At 45.0% G+C, this 23483-nt stretch overlaps 2 protein-coding genes across 7 annotated transcripts in view; one reads left to right on the forward strand and one right to left on the reverse strand.

Moving 5' to 3' along the window:
* LOC135904031 (ecdysone 20-monooxygenase-like) overlaps nt 1–15992 on the forward strand; it is a 47695-nt gene extending 31703 nt beyond the window's left edge. Inside the window, exons 7-9 of the mRNA XM_065434599.2 lie at nt 8549–8627; nt 11548–11748; nt 15237–15992. Of these exons, the coding sequence (XP_065290671.2) occupies nt 8549–8627; nt 11548–11748; nt 15237–15347 (391 nt within the window). The 3' untranslated portion in view covers nt 15348–15992. The remainder of the gene's footprint in view (nt 1–8548; nt 8628–11547; nt 11749–15236) is intronic.
* The window catches only part of Nthl1 (Nth-like DNA glycosylase 1), a 36870-nt gene that overhangs the window by 2612 nt on the left and 10775 nt on the right, over nt 1–23483 (reverse strand). Inside the window, exons 3-6 of one of the 6 annotated variants that reach the window (XM_065434600.2) lie at nt 23214–23479; nt 20001–20138; nt 18468–18716; nt 14256–14418 (exon numbers count right to left, since the gene is read on the reverse strand). In XM_065434600.2, the coding sequence (XP_065290672.2) occupies nt 14316–14418; nt 18468–18716; nt 20001–20138; nt 23214–23479 (756 nt within the window). In that variant the 3' untranslated portion in view covers nt 14256–14315. Of the gene's footprint in view, nt 1–14255; nt 14419–16774; nt 18717–19935; nt 20139–23213; nt 23480–23483 lie in introns of those variants that run through there. The other 5 variants (XM_065434601.2, XM_070539298.1, XM_070539296.1 and 2 more) reach the window with 5 other exon arrangements.

Here is a 23483-nt window from a genome sequence, read left to right on the forward strand (position 1 = left end):
TTTGGCACGTAAAACCCCAAATATTATTATTATTATGTAATGAGGCTTATTGTACTCTGTGGATTTCTCGATAACCTGATTAATGACATGGATGTGACCCATCGTAGAATATCCCTTCCTGAAGCCAGCCTGTTCCCTTGGTTGACTAAAGTCCAGTGTTGCCCTTATTCTATTGGAGATTATTTTGGTAAATATTTTATATAATATTGGGAGTAAGCTAATGGGCCTATAATTCTTCAATTATTTAACGTCTCCCTTTTTGTGGATTAGTATAATGTTTGCATTCTTCCAGTTTTCTGGGACCCTTGCAGTCGACAGACACTTCGTATAAAGAGCCGCCATTTTTCCAAGCATTATGTCTGCTCCATCTTTGATTAAATCGACTGTTATTCGATCTTCTCCTGCTGCTCTTCCTCGTTTCATCTCTTGCAAGGCCCTTCTGATCTCATCACCAGTTATAGGAGTTTCTGTATCCCGTTCATTACTGTTTCTAGTGGAGGTATCCTGACTCCTCTGGGTACTGTACAGGTCGGTATAGAATTCTTCCGCTTTTTTTACTGTATCTTCGAGATTGATGATGATATTACCCTGTTTATCTTTCAGTGCATACATCTTGGCTTGTCCTATGCCAAGTTTCTTTCTCACTGATTTCAGGCTGTGTCCATTTTTTACGACTTCTTCAGTCTTTCTCACGTTACAATTTTGAATATCCTCTATTTTTGCCTTTTTGATCAGTTTTGACAGTTCCACGAATTCTATCTTATCTCTTGAGTTGGACACTTTCATTCTTTGTTGTTTCTTTATTAGGTCCTTTGTTACTTGGAGAGTTTGCCTTGGTTCCTTGCTTCCCACTTCAATTACTGCCTCTGAAGCCAGCCTAGTTACGGTTTCATTCATTGTCTCTGTGCCATCTTCATCTCTGTGTTCTAAGGCTGCATATTTGTTTACAAGTACCAGCCTGAATTTGTCTGCTTTTACCCTTACTACCTCTAGGTTGACCTGTTTCGTCTTGACTAATTTTACTATTTCTCTCTTCAAATTGAGGTGTATCCTAGCCCTCACTAACCTATGATCACTGCACTTTACCCTACCTGTCACGTCTACATCCTGCACTATGTTGGGATCTATACCTCTTATTAAGCTTGATCATGACTACAGCTACCCTCTCATTAATGCTGTGGAATTCGTCAATGTTGCTCGCTATGTCCTTATGGATTAGGAATCCTACCCCGCATTGCTTCTTAACTGGGAGAGCTCTATAGCAGAGGACATGGCCCTTATTTAGCAATGTGTAAGCCTCACTGGTTCTAATCTGATGATATCCCAAACAATATCTGATAGTTCCTCAAGGAGTCCTGCTAAGCTAGCCTCACTAGACAGAGTTCGGCAATCCGCCTCTTTCATTTTCCTGTGCTGCCCTCTGCCGCACGCCACTGAAAACGTTTTGGAAGGGTCCCCGGGCTTTCGCCGGTTGATTTTTGTACCTGCACCCACATTGAGTGCGCGTTGGTTGTGTGTTTCGTGGATCGCGAATCATCATTAATGACTTCTTCGGGACAGAATGTTGTTCCTGAAGCCATGTAGCACTCTATGACTACTGGATGAGCAAGCCTGAGTGTGCTGTTCTGCAAACAGTGCGGCCGATAAAGGCACGCTGAGTTCCGTTTGGCGGCACAGCTGCATTGGAATTTGTCACTGAATTCTGCACTTGGACATCACTTTTTGTATTCTTTTGACACATTATTTAGACGTTTCGCATATTCAAAAATTCTTCGAGCACAGCCCCTTCTGCGTCGGATTTGTTAGAGCAGTGCACACGTTTACATTGACATCTACAGCTGCAAGTCGTTGCTATTGTCAAATATTGTGGAAAAGGTCCATCGCTGATATGAAATAGTGTCAAAATGTATCACAACATGCATCTCTGCGCATATGTGCCATGTTGATACACCCAGAGAAGAGTAAATATGAGTGGCCGAACCCCTTAAACAACGGCAACTGTGATCCAGATACATATATTACGGGCTGTTAATTAACTCAGTCTCGCTTTTCTTTAACTCCATCATACAGTTTTAATGTGCCATGCTCGCATAAGTGCTCATTTCTAGGCCATGTTGTTCTCTCACAAAAATGCACGGATGCTATCGCTCACACGGCGTTGGTATAAATCAGCGAGGCGGTTGTTTATGCTGCTGTATACCCGTTTCTTGTTTGCTGCTTGACGCAGAGGCAAACAATGCATCTCTGAAATTGATAAATGTGTCGGCAAAGCAACACGTATAGGTCCACCCATATATGTAGTGAATACGGCCGACAGCCTACAGGTACGGTGACGTGCAGATGTTGGCACAGCGTTGTGTCGCCGCTTACTGCTTATTGTGTACGCACCGTGCGAAGTGAAGTGTAGCTGATTTCAAATCACTAAGGCAGAATTGAACCATAAAAGCAGTTTCGTTCCACCTAACTGCTTACATTTGAGTTCAGGTCCGCAGGTAGCGAGTGCACAAACTCGACGGCGCCAGGTTAACGTTCGCTGAAAAGGATCGACATTGGCTCAAACTTCGTGGGCACGGCTTGAAAGGGTTAAGGCTTGTGCATAAATTTCAACTTGGTAGGCATGCTTGACTCATTTTGAGCACGATTAATTATATACACAAGCGAATGTGCTGTCGGTTCGACGGCCGATCGCGCAGGGTTCGGTCGAACGATGATCGGCACGCTGATTTTGCCAGTGCCTTCGACAAGAAAGCCTGTCGCAGTACAAATCACGCTCGTTGGTTGCGTCGTTGTCGACCTGGCATGATAAAAAAGTTTCAGTGACGCACAGTAGTCGGTCGGTTATTGGAGTGAGTGTCTTGTCGGTCTCGTATCGACACAGTGTTGCCAGACCTTGCAAGTACATGCAGTCAGGAACGCGCTGCCACCACCAGCAAGTGAGGACCAACGCTGCAAAAAGTCTTCGTCAGCAACGTGATGTACTTAAGTGTCGCCCAAGTGTAACGCACGGATTTTTGGTTAAATTAGCGAGCCATTCATGAAAGGCGGCAACTACCTGGCTCACAGTGCACTCTGGACAACTTGGAAGATGCCCTGACCACTTTCTCTTTTAAAGTGGAGTTGTGGTCTTACGCTACGCACGTTTTCGGCACCGCACCGACGTCAAGCGACCGAAAGAGTTTCAACGCTGTGCACGGCACGAGTGTTTGCAGCAGCGCGCGCCCGAGCGCTTCCTTTTTTTTCTTCTTTTTTTTTTCCCCGGGGGGTTTTGCGGCCACGCGCGCGACCCTTCCAAAACTTTTTGCGATTAATCTGCTAGAGCAGGGCACATGCGCCGTCGCGCCGTGAGAGAGGTGGATTAAAGGTTGACAGGGTCAGTTTCCATTGGCGGCCTGTCCGGACCCAGAGAATCTTAGCACCCTCTACTGTGTTACAAGTGTGACCGTCACCTTGGTCAGTTGCTGTGCAGCTGCTGGGGACTGAGGGCCATGTGTTTATTGAAGGAATCATTTGGGAGGTAGTGGCCGAATACTGCACCAGGGAGGCCAATTCCTGTTGTGCTGAGGGAGTGTCTTTGTTGAAGCTTAGTGGGTCTTCCTAATTTGGTTGTACCTGGATTAGTATAGCCCCATTTGCTCTCAGCATCGTGTCTCGGCTCTTGGCATATATATACATATTGAAATAGGGTTTATTGCAGTTCATTCGAGGGATCGCAAGGAGCTCTTGATTACGAGTCCTAGCCCTTCGCATTAGCAGCCCGAGCTCAGGTCTTGCGCCGCAGCGGTGGCAATCCGTACAGCGTTACATGCATATTGCCCACTACAATTGCCCACGTAGCGAAGAGGAGCCATCCTGTCGACCTAAGGTGATGACACAATAAGGGGGTCGTGGTACGGCTTCAGGCAGCTGACGTGAACCGTCTCGTGGCCATGGCGGCGTTTGTCCGAAGATGGCGTCACCGGTTCGACCACATAATTCACAGGCAATGTACATTCGACGATCCGGTATGGACCCTGATATTTCGAAACAAGCTTTGATCTAAGGCCTGGAACTTGGAAGGGCAGCGAAAGCGAGACGCGAGAGTCCACGGCGAAGGAATGTGTGGGCTGATCATTGTCGTGGCGATCTTTGTGGATTCCTTGGGTATCTGACAGGAATGAGCGAGCCAGTTGGCGGCACTCTTCAGCATGGCGAGCAACTTCGGAAAGAGGGGTGAATTCAGAGGCATCCGAGTGATATGGTAGTACGGTGTCGAGGGTAATGGATGGTTCACGTCCATAATGAAGGAAAAATGGTGAGAAGCCCATGGTAGCCTGAACGGCGGTATTATATGCGTACGTCATAAAAGGGAGGCCATCGTCCCAATTGGAATGATTAGATGCAACATACATGGTGAGCATGTCACCAAGAGTGTGGTTGAATTGTTCCATTATACCGTTAGTCTGTGGGTGATACGCCATAGTGGTGCGGTGAATAGTGCGGCACGCGGCGAGGAGCTCATTAATAACTTCGAACAAGAAGACACGGCCTCGGTCACTAAGCAGATCTCGCAGTGTGCCATGCCGTAAGATGAATGCGGTGATGTCGCGAGCAACAGCCGAAGCAAGTGCAGCAGTTTCGGCATATCTTGTGAGGTGGTCTACTGCAATAATTATCCAACGATTTCCTTTAGCAGTGCATGGAAGAAGCCCACAAAGGTCAATGCCAACCCGATCAAAAAGACGTGCAGGACACGGTAAAGGTTGCAGAGGGCCTGTTATATGAGGAGATGTCTTGCGTCGCTGACAGGCTGCACATGACCGAATGTATTTGCGCACATAAGAATACATGCCGTGCCAGTAGTACCGCTCGCAGAGCTGCTCGTAGGTTTTCAAGACACCAGCATGAGCTTGTTGCGGGTCGGCGTGGAAATATGTGCATACATCGAAACGCAAATGGCGAGGGATGTCTAGCAGCCATTTGCGATTGTCTGGCTGATAGTTTTGGTGGTACAAGATGGCGTCCCATAGCATGAAATGGGTGGCTTGGCGACGAAGGGCTCGAGGGCATGTAGCCATTGAAGAACTGTTAAGAATGTCAATGAGAAAGACAATCCACGCATCTTTTCTCTGTCCAGATCGCATGTCAGTAACAGCGAGCGTAGCAATCGGGCACTGTATGGATGAGGGTGGCATTTCGTCGGATCGCATGGGTGATCGGGAGCGCGCATCTGCATCAGAATGTTGACGCCCGGATTGAGAGATGACGCGAATGTCAAATTCTTGGAGCCGAAGAGCCCAACATCCAAGACGCCCCGACGGGTCTTTCAGTGATGCAAGCCAGCAGAGCATGTGGTGGTCTGTCACATCGTCGAAATTTGCTTAAGGCCCGAACTATAGCCAAACATTTTTTTTCTGTGACAGAATAATTGGTTTCCGCCTTCGTGAGGGCACGACTTGCATATGCAACCACATATTCCGGAAAGCCAGGCTTGCGTTGCGCAAGGCAAGGACAGCTCCAAGACCAATGCCGCTGGCGTCCGTATGAACTTCGGTCAGCGCACTCGGGTCATAGTGGCGTAGAACAGGCGGTGAGGTAAGCAGACGACGCAAAGTGGTGAAGGCTTGGTCACATGCCGAAGTCCAATCGCGAAGATCACCTGGGCCAGCCAGGAGCTTCGTCAGGGGAGCGATGATGAGGGCGAAATTGCACATAAAGCGACGAAAATAAGAGCAAAGACTGACAGAACTTCGGAGCTCTTTCACTGTAGTTGGCCGCGGAAATTCTGCAACAGCACGAAGTTTGTCAGGGTCGGGAAGGACGCCATCTTTGGAAATGACATGGCCAAGCATGGTCAGCTGGCGGGCTCTGAAGCGGCACTTTTTCAAGTTAAGTTGAAGGCCGGCGGTGGCAAAGCAAGTAAGGACTTTGCGTAGATGAAAGAGGTGAAATTAGGGGAGAAAACTACCATGCCGTCTAAATAACACAAGCACGTCTCCATTTGAGGCCTTGCAGAATATTGTCCATCATCTTTTTGAATGTCACGGGCACATTGCAGAGGCCGAATGGCATTACTGTCAACTCATACAGGCCATCAGGTGTAATGAAAGCTGTCTTCGAGCGGTCGGATTCATCCACTGGGACTTGCCAATAGCCTGATCGCAAGTCCAAAGAAAATAATTCGGCACCATATAGACAATCCAGGGCGTCATCTATGCGCGGTAGAGGATAGACATCTTTTCGTGTAATCTTGTTGAGGCGACGATAGTCCACACAGAAATGAATTGAGCCATCTTTTTTCTTAATGAGTACTACGGGAGACGACCAAGGACTGCAGGATGCCTTGATAACACCACGTTCAAGCATGTCTTCAACTTGCTTGGTGATGACACGACGCTCGTTGGATGACACGCGGTACGGACACTGGCATAATGGTGCGTGGTGTCCTGTATCAATGTGGTGAGAGACTGTACTTGTGCGGCCTAATGATGCTTGGTTCCAGGGAAAAGAGGCGTGAAAATAATTTAAAACAGTAATTAGCCACTCACATTGTGTCGGCTCGAGATCATCGGCAATAGAGCGACAAAAACCATCCAGTGATACTCGGTTAGATGGCACATGGGGTGTCAGTACTGTTACGTTGGCAGTATCTACGTCGCCGGCAACAGGGAAATGCACAATAATGTCAGCGTCCACAGTCTGGATGGTACTAATAGTCTCGCAATAGCGCAAAGCCAAAGTGTATGAATTTGGGTTAGAAATCAGTAGTTCTGCAGCACCATGCTGAACCGTGAGGAGAGCAAAAGGCAACAATATAGGCTGGCAGCAACTGAAGAGGGCAGCGGGTGTAAACATGACCGTCGCATCGGCAAGCGATGCGCACGAAAGAGGGACAAATACAGCACAGCAGCAGGAATGTCAGTATCTGAAGCTACACAGATTCTGCTAACATGAACTTAAAAGTTGTGAGATGGCAAATTGCACAGAACAGAGAACTGAACCTCGGCACGTGCACAGTCAATGACGGCATGATGGTGCGACAGAAAATCCCAACCGAGAATCACATCGTGGGAGTAACAAGTTAACACAAAGAAATCAATCAAATACAATATGTCTCGAATCAGCACCCTGGCAATGCACATAGCGACTGGCTGAAGTTGTTGTGCACTAGCTGTTCTAAGCAATAGTACCGAAGGCATCATGGTCGCTTTCCATAATGCACAACAAAGCTTCTCACTAATCACGGATACAGCAGCACCTGTATCGACGAGCGCAAGAGATTTGATGCCATCAACGGACACTTCAATAACATTAGCGGGCGAAAAACGAGGACTTTGATGTTCCGACTATGACGCAGTTCGTGCCTCAGGAACTGCGGAAATCAGTTTTCTGCCTCTGTAGTACTGGCACTGGGCCTACAATGCATGGGTGAGAGGGAGCGCCGATGAGGTGAATGCGAGCGACGAGTACCATAGAGCTGAAACTGCGATACTGGTATGTCATCAGCAGCGTAGACTTCCGGTGGTGGCCGTTGAGGCATACGGAATGGTCGGAAGCCGGAGCTGGGTGGTCGCAGGGTGCCCACGAAGGCTGGCAAGCGCCGGCGGCAGAAGCGCACTACATGTCCTGGGGTACCGCAGGCATAGCATATTGGGCAGTTGTCAGCAGTGCGCCAAGTATCCAGAGATTCGCGATGCCGGTTAAGTAAAACAGCATGTTGTGCAAACTAGGTGGCCTCGTCCCACTTGTTATGCTGGCTCACCCGCTCGTAAGATGACAACCAATCCTCCACTGGCACAACACACCAGAAACAATGACCGCCGGAAGCTGTGGTACATCTTCCTGGGTGGTTTCATCAGGCATGGTCACAGCAGTCTGTAGCATCCGGCTTCGGAGTTCCAGTTTCCGAGGTTACCCAGCAGCTCCACAAAATGAAATGGGGTTTATTGTAGTTCATTCGAGGGCCCACAAGGAGCTCTTGATTACGAGTCCCAGCCCTTCGCATCAGCAGCCCTAGCTCGGGTCTAGCACCGCAGCGGTGGCAGTCCGCACAGCGCCACATGCACGTTACCCGTTATATATATATATAGGAGAGAGAGAGAGAGAACCCAAACAAAAACTATGCCTATGGCTAATACAGTGATTGGTGTGCAACTGTGAGCCTATGCGCACTCTGATGCAAGGAGTCTTGGCGAGGTCCAGGTCACACTTGCCACCCAAGCAAGTTTTACTTTTCGGTTTATAGTTGCATCCATTTTGATTTCCACTGCAAGCCTTCTTTCACAGCAAAAGTGTCTGTTTTGTCTTTGCAGAGGTGTCAATGAGTAATAGAGCTCGACTTGATATTATTCTTTTGTGTCCCTTTAATTGCTACACCAGGATGTTTTCTTCATTCTGCTTGCGCATGTGTACATGCATTCGAAAACAAGTTGTAAAAGCAAGAGATGAAGTTGATACATGAATTGATATAAGTAAAAGCACAGGAAAAGAATGGCCAACCTTGAAGGAACAAATGCCAGAAGTATATGACGAACTACTCGGGAATACAGCGATGCCCTGTGATTGCTTTCAGGTTAAGCCCTACGGTGCCTGGTGTAATGAGGATCCTGCCCGAGGAGGTGGTGCTCTCTGGATACAGGGTGCCCGCTGGAGTAAGCTTCATTTTTTATCCATTCTCAGAAGGATCATGGGTGTGTACTGCATCAGTCAATGCAGGAAAAAAGGAAGGCTACTGCAACCAACATGTCCTGTGACTTGCTGAAGTGATGACACTTCACGACTCTTCAGTACAGTCCTCTGCACAGTCCCTGGTAACCCTGACCAAAGACGTTACCTGCAAGTCATTGAACCACACGTTTTCAGGGGCTACTGCATTGTGTAGTATTGAGAATGCACTCCTCTAGGATTTCTTCTTTCTTTTTTTTTTCGTTGTTGAAAAGGAAGAAGTGAACTCGCATATGTAACACAAGGTTCACTTTATCACAGCATAGCGATGGTCCTGAAGTAACAGCACTTGCAGAGAGAGTAAGTGGAAGAATCAAACTCTTTGTTGGGCAAAGCAAGACTCCAGTGAAAAAAATGTGATGAGCACTCGGCAGTTGTTGAATCAAATCTAACTACATACGTTGAAGTCAGCCACCAATTTTAGATGCATTGTTGTACGTTTCAGAGTAGTTGACAGCGCTCATGCTTGTTGGAGAATGTACTAATAAAGCATTCACATTGTGCACACGATCTGATGGATGATCGATCCCATCCTTTTGTCAAAGCGATACCAACGCTTGTGACGTTCCAGTGCTGCAAATGTGTTTTGCGTGAGTGGTCATGCGATAAGAGTGATGGTTCAATGAAAACGTTCAGCAACAAATGCGTTGCACAATTGAGGGACCAAGTGACAATTTATAGGTCAGTTGCTCATTTGGTACCAGCGCATGCTGTTATGCTTGCTGTACTGTCCAACTACGCATGCACTTTGTGGGGGAATAATGTGTGAAACAATAAATAGTGTAAACTTAGACGAGGACATAAAGGGAAGAAACACGAAGGTCATGCGCTGCCTGCAACTCGATTTTGAGCAGGAATGCACAATAAAAAAAAATTGGCAAAGTGCATGGAATAATCAACACGACAACGTGAACTATCACTTAATAAAGCCAAGTTGCATTTACCAGTCGTGTCCTGCACTGGTGAATACAACACATTTGTGCTTGAATTGATGGAAGCACTTTATAATTACGTACAGCTGCAAAAAAATGCAGTGATTAGTCTGTTTTGATGAAGCTTGGTATTTGATGGCATCTGTAAGACTCTTTATTCTTGCACCTATTTATGCAAATTTTGCAATTGGAAAATGAAGCCACGTTTAGAGCTAAGAAACACTATGCTAGAAATGAAAAAAATAGGGAAAATAAATTCTTTCCAATTAGTTCTGTTGGTTGTACCATCTAAAATGTGGTGCACTGGATTTACTTCGCTGCACAAGCTTGCACTATGCCCGTCCTCTCAAATGCTGTACAGGGAATCTCTGGCCTCGCAGAGAGGGAGTGCCATACATCTATGAGCCAGGTGGCGTGCAGTGGCTTTTTCAGTGAGGCTATTAGAGGCACTAATTCAATCGCATTGCATTTGTGTCATCATAACAATGCATGAATTAGGTCTTTATTTCAGACTTGAACATGCTGTTAAAGTGGACATCTAAAGGCTGCAGATGGCTTGTACACTTAGCAGGCTTGAGCACCTAAATATGTTTATTTTTCTCCGAGTTTCTGGAAAACAGTATCTGCTAGTGTGCGTGACTAAACTGCGCTGTAGAAGGTTAAGTAGACTGCTCTGTTTCGAAAAGGCAGGAAAATAAACTCGGCCAAGCTTCTGTGGCCCCAGAGCTGTATGGCACAAACCTAATATCATGAGGCGAGTCCCTGATTCGTGCAATATTGCAGGGTTTTACAATATGTTGGCATTCTTACCCCATGCATTTAGACCACTCTGTGCACCTTGCTGATTTTTTAAATATGAGTGTGCCTGCTCAAGATAACATTTAGCTGCGTGTGGTGGCTGTCCTGTGTGTTTCTTCCCTTTTCATCAATGTGTTTGTGTTCAGTGTGTTCTTTCGCCAATAAAAGAACTAACTAGCCCAGCAACACATAGTATCAAACTGCATTATTCCTTTATGTGCAACTGTTACCATGGTGGCATTACGGGACACTCTATCTTCAGCTAAGCATTGCAGTGGAGCATGGTAACCCTGCATAATTAGGGTTGTACTACTAGTACATTGTGGTCAACCTGAGCACAACGACCTGCTCAGTGGCTGGGGTGTTCAGCAGAGCACAAGGGTTCAATTCCCAGATGCAGGGACCACATTCGGATAAAGTGAAACACTTGTGTGCTTTGATTTAGGTGCACATTAAGGAAACCCAGGCAGTCAAAATTAATCTGGAGCACCCCCATTACAGAATGTCCCATAGCCCGCATGTTGTCCCATTGTTTAATTACCAAGCCCTAATTCCCCCTACAGAGCTCGGCCACTCCCCTATTCAGTGTCATGCAATGTGGAGCCGACTCCTGCAATGAGCACATATTTGTGAATCTCAGCGTAGTCTTTGCAGAGTGCTCGTCACCCAAACTAATGCTTAATGCTGCCATCGGGGGTCGATGCCTTTATAAATATTGGCAGGTAGTCTAGAAAAAAGGTGCTTGTGGGCGTAGAAAGAAATGCTATCCCTCTGTTAGTGTTCCTTCCCATGCTGGCTGCCCTGATGATTAAGGAAACTCGAGTAAAACTAATGCTGCTATAACCGTGACGCCAGAGCAACTGCACAGGAAACCACTGGCACTTGTTCATCACATGTTTTTCACTTCTTGTACTGGTGACATGTTTCACAGTTCATTCGAGTAAAGTCAAAACATGCCATGCCTATATATATATATACATACAAACTCAGCTTGGTGCCCAGCTCGTGTATCGCAGACCATAAGGGGGGCACAGCCAACTGGGCGATGAGTGTGTACAAGTGCCTATTGCCCATGCATGTGCTGCGTGCAGTAGTCATTGCAACTGTTCTTTGACAGGTGCCGGTGTTTGCGAATTCGCTGGTGACCTGTCGCCTGGAGAAGTACTTCCCACAGCCAGGACAGTTCAGGCCTGAACGTTGGCTTGGGGAGGAACGGGGACTTATCCACCCGTTCAGCCTGCTGCCTTTTGGCCATGGGGCCCGCATGTGTGTGGGCCGGCGCTTTGCAGAGCTCGAGCTCATGACTACAGCTGCCAAGGTCAGTGACACTTTGACACTTCACTTCATGCAGAGTTCATGATTCACACAACTGCTCAAGTGTCTGAGCCCACTTGTAAACTGCAGCACAGAATGACACATTCTATAGAGCCCTGTCATTCCTGTGATATAAATAATTCATTCAGCAGCACAGGTTAAAGAGAGGAAAGGAAGAACTCTACTCCTTTTACCCAACATGTGGTAAGCACAAAAATGCTCTCAATAGAAGAGTGCTATACCAACTGTGAGATAATTGCTTGCTAAAATTTAACGTTTTCAAGGCATTACAATGCCCAGTTTGCAACATTGTAGTTTTTCAGAAAGAAAAAATACATAAATGTACTAAATTGTTCAAGTTTAAAATTAGTAAATATTGTAGTTTTGACGACTAACTGGTCTATCAATTTGGCCAACAGAGGTGGGACTGCTGAAATAGCTTCTACAGCAATTTTTGGAGCAGCATATACTGAATTTGTAGCAGGTTAACAGCAGGGAAAAGAAATTTCTGAAGCTGCAAACTTGGAACAGTTCATTTGGAGAACACTCCATATCTGGAGCAACTCAATGAACTTAAGCCAGAAGTTTCCAAATTGGGTTCTGTGAGCAGTCAAAATTAATCCGATCCCAACCCCATTTCAGTGGATGTTTAAATTAGAGTTTGAATTTCACCCTTTCAGTTCAGCACACTTTGGCCTCTGCGGCCATAACCCATGGGCTGCCCTGCTTCCAGCTTTGATCCCCCCACTACCCATTGGGTGCCCAGGAGATCCTGCACCGCCTGCTTTATTATAATCTCAGGTGCTCTCCTGAGGCCTCCGTTTGCCGGTTACATGTGCCTCCTAGAGCAGTGCTTGTAAAAAATCCAATCTCTCGTCGCAACAAAAAAAGCGACCCGTGACTTATACAACACCAGTCAGAACCTTGCCCTTTTAGACACAGTGATCACCAAATGGAGCGTCCGTGCCCACTACCTCACCACGCGGGCAGCCAGCTGCAGAGCGTAAACAAACACGACCGCACTCCGTAATGCCGGCATCTAGGGGACAAGCACATACAGCAAGCACTAAGAAACCTCCTCCGTAGTACCTAGGTAGAGTCATATATTCAAGGAGCAAAATCCCCATATTTTTCTCTCTCATGCCAACTCTTACTCGCATCTGCGCACAAACAGCTGGCGATCCCTCAGATGAATGTCTCGTGTGCCAGAGAGTGTTGTGGCGTTGTGCAAGCAAGGACTCGCATCATGCTGAAGCTTGGATAAAAAAGACGACAGGTACTCAGCATAGAAGAAAAATGAAACATTGTTCATGCAATCCAACGTGACACGAACAAGTTGGTGCTGGCACACGACAGGGATCTACTGTTGACTACAGTGTGTGGCATTTGGAATGCGAAGAAGTTGCTCGGCATCGCTGCTGCGACTGCGAAGACATGTCGGCTATGAGGTTCGACCTCTGTTGTTGGCGAAGTGACGAGGACGGCACAAAAAGCGACAGCACAGGCAATTCAGGCCTGACAGTGGCAGAAGCTTCGCGTTACGTGGGCCTCATGAATGCAATCGTCGCGACGAGAACAACACCCCGCAATGAAAAAGGCGCCCCATAACTTTTGCAGCACTACAGCGCCCGTTCATGGAGAATATGCACTGCCAATGAGGAATCTGCCATGCGAGTGTTTGCCGAGAAGAGGGGGCTGGCTGAAAAGCTGGCTCGCAGCTTAAATGAGTTTGAGGCTGTTATCATTGCTGCTAGGCCACCGCAGCATCAAATGAAAATAACACTTTTTGTCGCATGAAGTGAATAAATACTGCATGTTTTTTCCCCTTTCATCGCACTCTCTCCGAGTTCCGTTTTTGACAGGTAAGTGGGCGATCTCATGTTATTTCGATTAAGCAGTACTACTGTTTAGTACATACTTTTTCCGAGCTACGGCCAATTAAGATTTAACGAGGTTTCACTGTAGCATGCTTCTCGTGTTCACATTTCACGCTTTCACTTAATGGTCCCCTTGGTGCAATTGCCTGTAGTACCAGGTAAGAAAAAAATACTCTACAAGAGCGGTAACATTCTTGTAACATGTGCACCTCAAACGACTTTGAACCGAATCTCGTTAGACTCAAATACGACTTGTGCGCTGCTACAGTGTTCCTCACAAGTAACGCACAGCCATTCGAAGCATTGCATTTTCATTTTACAATGCATCCTCGCACCGCCGTAAGCAAAATAAAGTTTGAATGATTTGAAAGAGTATTAACAGTTGGCGCATGAAAATGTCATTTTCCAGAGTGGCCATCCACTTATTTTTGCATGTGAAGCAATGGTCGATTGAAAGGAGTATTTTGTATGCTGTAGTCGAAGAAATTAAAGCTGTTCCACTACTCCAAGGGTGGAAACAGTGCACCCCTTAAACTAATCTGCTCGTGGGAATCATCCTAGAATAAGGATCAGGTGGCCCCACTCCACAACTTGCTTTTAATTTTTACAAGGAATCCTCGTTTTTTAAAACTAAAGCTTGTCTTTGGGAACATCACCGGGTTTTGGTGACTGTAGGGGCTGCGTGGCTGTTTTGTCACCGAATAGGCAAACCAATCACAGTGGAGGAGGCACGTGACACCTCTGCTGGGTTCCTTGCATCACCACCAGATGGCTCTGGTCTCTGCGCATCCGCAGCGCTGGCCGTGCGGGGAAAAAAAAAAAAGAAAAGAAAAGCTCACCTTCGCGTATATGTGGCTGCTCAGTAATGAGGAAGTAAACGCTTCTTGCGGATAGAATCGACTCGAATAGCACTACGTACATACACACATGCTGCCTCTGAAGCCATCTGTCGTACTCACTAGTAGTAGTCGGCAACTTCACTTAACAAAAGGCTCAGTATAATGTGTGTGCACCCATGCTTGCATGCATGCGTGTACTCGTGTTTCAACTCTTTATGCACTCACACAAAGTTTCGCTGTATATAGATTCCCCCTCATTGGATCTGCTGCATTTTTCTTCTCTTCCTCCCTCCCCCCACGAATACTAAAATAGGATGGAAGCCCTTGCCTTACATGTAAATATGGAAGCAATTATGTGCTGCATGTAAAGAGCCCATGCAACAGTCTGCTTGGCAATGCTGTTCCATAACAAGGCAGCCAAGGTTCTACCTGTCTTGGCCCTGTGCTGTTTAGCTAATGCAGGTTGCTTGAGGATGCTGGTCACATGCACAAAACTTGGTTGCTGGTGTGAGTGTAGCTTCCACTCCAAAACGACACTCTGTCACATCTATGAAACGGCTTGGTTAGGCATGGATCGCAGTTGGTCAGTCTGCAGCATATATGTAGCAGCTTTTACAAGTAGCTGCTAAAAGGACAGAATCTATATCGTCCGTTTTCAATCTTGGCGCATGTTTGCTGATGTCGAGTATGCAACAAAGCTAAAAAGGGGCAGTCAGCTTAATTGCGTTCATCTGCCAATGAAAGACATCTAAAATTGGAATGGTTCCCTCTTGCAGATGGTCCAGAACTTCATCATTGAGCCCTGCACGCAACACATCAACACTAGTTATGTGTTTGTGGTGGTGCCAAGCCACCCTGTGGGACTCCGGTTCCGCGACCGAAACTGACCGCCCACTCTCCCAAGGGCACCCACATTCTCGGAGATATTCTCTGTGCCTGTAACAGAATTTGAACTGCTTGCACACATCATCATCTCTCCTCCCAGCTAGTGGCTTACTACATACAGGTCACGTCTCTCATCACAAACGGGTGGGCTGTTTTGAGGAGATTTATTCCCCGCCGACTTTGCACTGCCATGACTTGCACAATTATACACTTGGTGAAATGAGATGTCCACAAGACTGCTGCATTTACAGTAAGCACTACAACTATTTTAATGCTCTGGTATTGTAGAGATTGACGCATGCCTTACTATGTAGTGACAGGAATGTGCACCTTGAAACTATGCTCCTATTGTGTACTTCATTACCCTGTCACAACCTCGCACATAATATACTCGTCTATTAGCAGTTGTAACAGTTTTTTGGTGCAAGTTACGTTAGAGCTCGTCTATTTTGTAGGTCACACCAAGTTCCTTTCACAGCATCATAACTGGGCAGCTAGCAGGGTATCTTCTTGTCAAAGCTGAAGGTAGCCATTAGGTGTAGTTCTCAGCTAAAAAGAGCAAGCTGTTAGCTGCCTTTACAGGCATCATGTGTGAGCTTTTATGTTATTACTGCATCATTTCATTATTAAATTTTATGCTTCATCTTTTTAAGACTCTCTTAAAAATATGTAGATGACAATTATAGATACAGAGAGGAATGTAGAAAGATGTACAATTCATCTAAATTTGTATTAGGTACTATGTTGTATTTGTGCTCAAGTCGTCATGTTCCATCTTGCACTACATTCTATATTTGCATAGTCCTGTACAAGCAATGTGCAGGCCATTGATATCTACAAAGTGCTGTTTGGGCAACTGTTCAGCAGTTTGCTCCTCTCCGATTTCAAAAAGTTTGAGCTCTTGCACTGGCTTTCCTTTGGCAAGCAACTAATATAGCCAGCTGATATCCAGTCAGCGCATGCTCATATATAGAGCATTCCCAAGTCAATGTGAAAAAGAGTTCAGGAATTAACAAATTTGACTTTTGTGAACACTGATTTCTATTCTGAACATCCATAGCAGGCTATCTTTTGTGCACGTTAGACTTTCCAGTCAACAAAGAGACGGCTTCATAATGCTTTGTCTACTTGGTGGTACGTACCAAGCTTTAAAGGGACACTGCAACACTTTTTGGACGTTGTAAAATATGTTCGCAATGTGTAGACAACATTTTCGCAAAGCCAAATATTATTCCATTGCATGTGGCAGGGATCTCGCATAAAACATCGTTCTCTCTCCTGTGGCCCTTGCTATTATGCATCACCATCATGGACCCACAGGACAGCCCATAGATGCCAACCATTGAATAATTGTTCAAGGTTGTGAGTTACTCCCAAGCAAACTGAGACGTGGCTGTTATTAATGCATTCTGCCCATCCTGTCACTCTTCAGCACCTTTGTCAGATGCCAACCTTGAAGAGGTACCATAGGTACACAGTAAAAAGAAAAAGAAAGGAGCAATTTAGACCAGCCATTGTAATTGAGAGGAAACAGTGCATTGATGAATGATGGGTAAAGTAATTAGACACTGCACTCGTTATGTCATTGGTATTATTAGGCCCTTTCCAAAAGTTTGTGTGGAAATGTATCGAAGGGCATTTCACTCGCTCCACTCTGTTCTCAGTTTTGAAGAAAAAGTATTGCAGGGCCCCTTTAATAAGAAGAGCGTAGAAAGTTCCCCACGCATAAAACGTATGGAATGCTGTTGAAGGTTGTCATGCCTAGAGCTTTATTCTACAATTATCCATACAGTAATTACTGTTGCTCACATTCAGTTATCCGAGGTACAAAAATGAAATATGGTGTGGTGTAAACCATTTTCTAGTACTAAAGAAAAGGGACCACCACTGGCAGTGTACACCAAGTCTTGGATAAAGCTGCAATAAGCTTCACGTTAGCAGTTACCTGAAAACCATCTTCGTGATAGCAATCTTACAGCATGTTTTGCGTGATACTACAATGCTCAAGTTCATTTAGACATTACTTTGGAGCAAGGTCCCAAGGAACTTGCCATGAAAAGTTAAATGCTACGAGGTATACATGGCAGCAAAGTGTGGCAGCAAAACATACTATTATTCAAATGAAAGATTAGTGAATAACACTAAACATTTTTTGGCAAATGACTACCAGAGTGCCAACTTCAATTATTATGCTAGTGTGTCTGTAGTGGCCACTGTGTATATGAGAATCTTTACATCATATTTCTTCAAACTTAGCAAGGTGGTACATACTTTTATATGGTAGGAAAGCCGATTTAGAATGCTACTTTTTCTTTAGGGCCAAGAAAAACTGTTGCAGTTGATTCCATAATAGAACACCTTCACAATATTATCAGGTATCATAATGGAATGAAAAACTTTAGTGCAGTGTTAATGTGAAATTCTCTTGACAATCTGCATGTTCAAACATCACTTTAGAACATTTTATACTAAATATTTTATAAAACCTTGCAGCCATTGTGACACTGACATTCTTATTTTATGACCACATATGAGTAGGGTTCTGCATTTTAAGATTATATCATACATTTAGACCCAAACAACATTAGCCAAGAAACATTTTCACAAATTACAGATTTATCCATATATTGTGTTTGTTTTTCCAAGATGAATAACGAAAGTATCAATCTTTGAATAACTTGAAGTGCAACTGACAAGAAAGATTAGTTTGCGCATTTCTTGTTCTGGAGGCGAGTGGACAAGCTGTCGAAAATTTTCATGTTAAGCTAAATCGCACACTGCAACAGCCTTGAGTTAATGTTGCCTCATCTTGTGAGGCTGAGTTTAACGATGGCTACGAGTACCGTGAGTGAAGTCTACAATGCTGACCTCACATTGTCCTTGAGATTCAGTGAGGTCACAGTTTTCTATGGCTGCTCAGACGCACATCTGTTCCCCACTGTAATAAGCCAGTGGTATTTACTACACTTTCTCATGATGTAAATCTGTACCTGTTTAGAAACGTGTGGCTTACATATAGTAGCCACATCTTGTCATAGCATTTTCGCAGCTGCTCACATAGGCTCATGCAAGGGAAACACAAATAGCTAATCACCTTCAACAATGAAGACCTAGCCTCATACATAGTGAGAGTTGAGGAACCAACTTCCAGGTGAGGTTGCTGGCGATCAAAGTTCACGCCAAAGTATGTCTTGACAACTAGCCCCAAGGTTGATTCCTGTGAGGTCGTTTGTCCACCTTCCTTGCAAGAAGATACATCGGCTGGCGATGCCACAAAGCATGCACAATGTGTAGGTTCAGGCTTTCCTTGGGCCAAACAGGACAACGGATGCAAATAGTGTGTACAGCATCTGTGGCACAGCAGTGCCTTCCTGTAAGCAGTAAGGATGGTTGGCACTGGTTTGTAGCAGTACGCATTACATTTATGATCGAAGATGAAAACATAAAACCCTACTCAAGTAAACAGCCAAGGATGCACACTCTAAGGGCATGTCTTTATCATCTCTGTTGCACAAGACACAAAGAAATTATGTGCCTGCATTTTTAAGAGCAAAAGGTTGTGATATTTAAGAATGGCCAAGTTCGTATCTTATACATTGATATGGACTTGCAGTTTATGTAATTTAAGTCTTCAAGTGATGATGCTTACATACAAAGTGAAGAGAAGTAAGGCATAATAATGTCAGTTTCTTGCTCCACATACAAGTTTCATTAGATTTGTAACATACAAAAATGCTTGTGGTTCTGTCGTGTTTGCTTGTACTATGTATAGCCAAAAAGTGCCCATCTGCCAAAGGAAGATTCTAGGAGCACCGTAATAACAAATATGAAGAAACTTGTGCTGTTTTAGAAATAAAAATTGCTTTCAAGGAATATTTGTCCATGTCTTCATTTCCCTAAAAATGATGAAAACCTTTATAAACTAATACCTTTGTAAGCTCAGTGTTGTTTACTTGAACTAAAAACAAACATCCTGCATTATCCCTCTATGAACGAAAACAAAAACAGGATATCTGCACAGATGAGAGACACTATTAAAGGTTACACCATAAAAGGAAGTTGTGCAACAATTTAAAGCTAGTAGAGTAATCTACTTACACTGAACTATTTTATCAGTGGATACTTGAAAGAACAAAGGAGATGTGCTTAATCATTGCTATATCAGAAGGCAACAGTGAGTAAGGACTTTTTGCACAAACAATATGACAAATTCTCTCTGACTGCTGAAGTCACTTTTTTACCATGCACAGAAATACAGCAAGTGTCCAGAGTGGGCTAACATTCAGGAACAAGATGCAGTTCCATCAACTGGTTATCTAGCTATCTTTTTAACAGTGACACAGCTACGAGTGATGTTGCTTTTGCCTTAACTTAACCCAGTGATTGCAAATATTTCCCCTCTGAATTCTTAGGTTACACAAAATCATTCACAGCTATAATGAGGCACAGATGTTTGCATGCAATCCTTGTAGACACACTGGTGACAAGATGATCAAGACCACCCACAAGGAACAGTGGGGAAAAAGAAAAACATTGCCAATAAAAATGTTTTATCAAAGCTGTATTGAACAACATAATGTAGCTGCTAACGTTTGTGTTCGTGCCTTCTGCTACCAGCAGCAGCAGCCCTGGGTAAGAGCCAACCACGTGCTCACTTTCTGGAGCCCTTGCCTTGCTTCCTGCCGAAAGGGCACAGCTCCATGTTGAGACAGGTGGAACACTTGGGACCCACCGGCTTGCACACCGTCTGGCCAAACCCAACCAGCAGGTGGTTTACTTCATCCCACAGCTCTCTGCAATGAGCAATCCACGAGTGATGGCTATGACAGCACATAACTCACACTTGCCTCTACAACCTAGTCAAGTGCAAAAGCAATGGTGCCACCCTCTACAAACAAGAAGCCTGAAGGTACTGGCACAGCACTACTCCTGACAAGTTACGTTAGACAGAACAAATGTAATTCCCGTGAAGTGGTCCTGTCTACGATAAACTATGCATTAATGTACCTTAAAAAAATTATATTTCCACCCCTCCATCAATGGATATAAATGTGTCACAGGAGCATAACGGCCATGCAAGGTCTTACGTGTTGATGCATTGCTTGTTTACAATGAGCTTGAGCTGTACTACTGCTCCAAGTGAACATTGGCATGTGCAGTTCCAGCCCACAGGAGGTGGCACATTGCCGAAAGTGCTTACAATTTTGTGACAATGTTTGGGCAAACAAGCAAGTAGCCTTTTGTAATGCTTTACAGATTCCAGCATTGCTCTGTTTCTAGCGGCATTTCCAGTTCTGACAATCCACATTTTAAAAACTAACAGCCAAAGACAGAGCTCACATGAGCGCATAACTATGGTAGGCTCCAGCAGTGGAACAGCATTATCTAATACTTCACGGGCACTGGCTAGCACCAGCGATTGACAGCTATTCCTTTGCCCCCCCCCAATTAGTTGCATTGCGTGCTGCATTGCGCAGGCATGTCGAACCCGCATATAGTTAGACCAGGTAGTTAGAACAGGGAGTTCCAACGCGATGCAAAACTTCACTATTGCTGTCAATGCTGCACTCTTGGGGCGAAAGAGACACATCTTTGGTAGTTTCCAAACTTTTCCCTTTATGCAATTTGAACAGATGCCCAAGCATAACTCGGCGGGCACACCTGCGTGCATATGGCTTTAACCCTTTGCGGTCCTAAATTTACAGTGCGGTCCAGAACTGCTTTGATAGTTTTAAGCGTTGCAAGGAAAACATACCCAAGTGCTAAAACACAGTGTAGGATATATATTTCTTTCTCTTCTCCTTATTGGTACATGGGAATGGCATGGTACTGTTCGAAGCATACTGAAAGGGTAGCCAGAAATTTCTGGTGCATACGTTGCACAAAAACATGGTCTTTTTTCTGTGTCGTTTTGTTTTTATTGTGATAGCAATATCTTTCACAGACCCGAATGCAGCTATGGGACAAAATTGCATTTCAAGCTGGTTTTTATTGTCTACTGGTATGTTACGAACGTAAAAGACATATTTGGAAATTAAATACTATGGTTAGATGCCAAACGTTGCATCTCCATGTATGTGGCAGAAGTAACCCTCTGCTCATGCTTGTTGTGGTAAAAACTGCATTTATGGTGAGAATGGTCCTATGTGCTGTACATTGCAATGTTGCTACTGCGTCCTGGATTTTCAGGCAATCTCAAAGAATCTGAAACACATTTAAGTGTTGCTTGCAACCGTCTGTGACAATGCAGAGGTCAAGATCAATTTAATGTGAAATTTCTCAAAAGCGGATGACAATTATATGAGTAAACCATCTCCATACAGTTGCAAATTCACCGGAATTCAAATCCACAATGAATGTTTTGAGTAATCGCTTTCAAGTGACCGTTAAAAAAATAATTGAAGGCAATGTGCAATATATTGTACGGTCAATATATATGTGCAATATGTGCAATATATTGTAAGGGGTCTTAGGAGGATATGGACACTCCAGGCGTATTGCTGCCGTCTCCGTGAGGTTCCGTATAGAGTCCCAGGGAAATAAGATCATCGCCGCATGCCGGATGTGCGAGGGTAAGCCGGAGTAGATGAGGCTGTGCGCGCACATGCTGCCAGCGGGGGGGGTTCTTCCCGGGCAGCTGCTGCGTACAGCACGGATGTGTGAGCGCTGTATCTTGAAAGCGAACGGCGATGTCGCCAAAGTGCGTGGCTGCGCGGCCTCATTTTTATCTGATAGCTTTGTACGCGCTGTGCTTTCAACGTTTCAGCTGAAGCAAAAGATGCACAAAGGTCAATTCGATCGCTGCTGCTATTGTGATTCCTTACTCCAGCATTTTGACAGCAAGTTTTCGCCCTCATCGAGTGAGATATGTTCATGTTTACATGTGTGCGTGTCACACCATGCTTGTTAACTTAGTTAAAACATGCTGGCGGGCTAGCTGATTTGAATCCATGATAGAGTGTGTAAACGCGACTGAATGAGGACGTAGAAAGAAACACACACAGACTGCGCTGTCTCTGTGCGTCTGTTACTTTCTACGGCCTCTTTCAGTCACGCTTACACATAATATCATTGTTAATTTGGTTAGTAAGCGAATGTTTACAAGATTATACAGCTATCTACTAATTTGCTGTCGCGATCAGTGCTTCGCCTTTTGAGCCAAACTGCGACATTTTTTTTTTGTTTGTCATCGCAAAAGGTGCAATCCTTGCTGTTTCTGTCAGGGTTCTTTTATATAAACTGCAGCCTACCAGCCAACCTTTGCTTTCACTCTACACTTGCAGATGAAGCTCTTGAATCGAACCCTTAAATCATCAAACAGTTGTTATATAATCCAGCAGAATGCACATGTTTATCTATTGGCGCATGCAAGCAACTGACATGATCTGTGTTCCGACATGAAGGGTCATGCCCAATGCACAAAAGCAATGTTTTCAGAGCACGAAATTTGAGAAATCGTTTTTGTTGTAGCTTTACCACTGAGCCCGACTTTCAGGGGTCCAGTGCAATGGTGACACAGGGAAGCATGCACTGCATTTTTCACTTCTGGTGAGAGTGCCTTATTCATGACGAAATTAGGTTTTTTTCACTGATGCTGTGCATCAATAACTGCAGTGGTTGGAGCTGCTGTATTTCATTATATTTTGATGCCACTTCACAGACTCAAACAATAACATGTTGTAAGTCTGCTCCATTGGGACTCAAGAGTATGTTTTCATCACACATGCTCATTGTCTGTCGGCACTGGGCAGTGTGCCTCAAAATTAGTACCTACATTACACTTGCCGTCCATGTAACATGAGAAGTGAAACAGTAGTAGAGCCTTACGATGATGACAAACCCACTCGGCAACACCAGGTGGGACTCACCTGGGCAGCCACGCCTCCAGTGCTTTGCGTGTCTGTTCTGGTGTCTTGGTGGGTGCAGGCAGCCAGCCAAGTCTATTGGAAATGCGGTGCACATGCGTATCAACACCAATGCCCACAGTGTGGCCCCAGCCACAGCTCATGGCCAGGTAGGCCATCTTGGGCCCAACTCCTGGCAGACTGCACAGGCTTTCCACACTGTCCGGAATGTCTCCATCATACTTCTCCAGTAGTACCTTAGCTGTCTGCTTCAGATGCTTGGCTTTATTCTGC

Source organism: Dermacentor albipictus, chromosome 5 (genome assembly GCF_038994185.2).
Source record: "Dermacentor albipictus isolate Rhodes 1998 colony chromosome 5, USDA_Dalb.pri_finalv2, whole genome shotgun sequence".
NCBI classification, from domain to species: Eukaryota; Metazoa; Arthropoda; class Arachnida; order Ixodida; family Ixodidae; genus Dermacentor; species Dermacentor albipictus.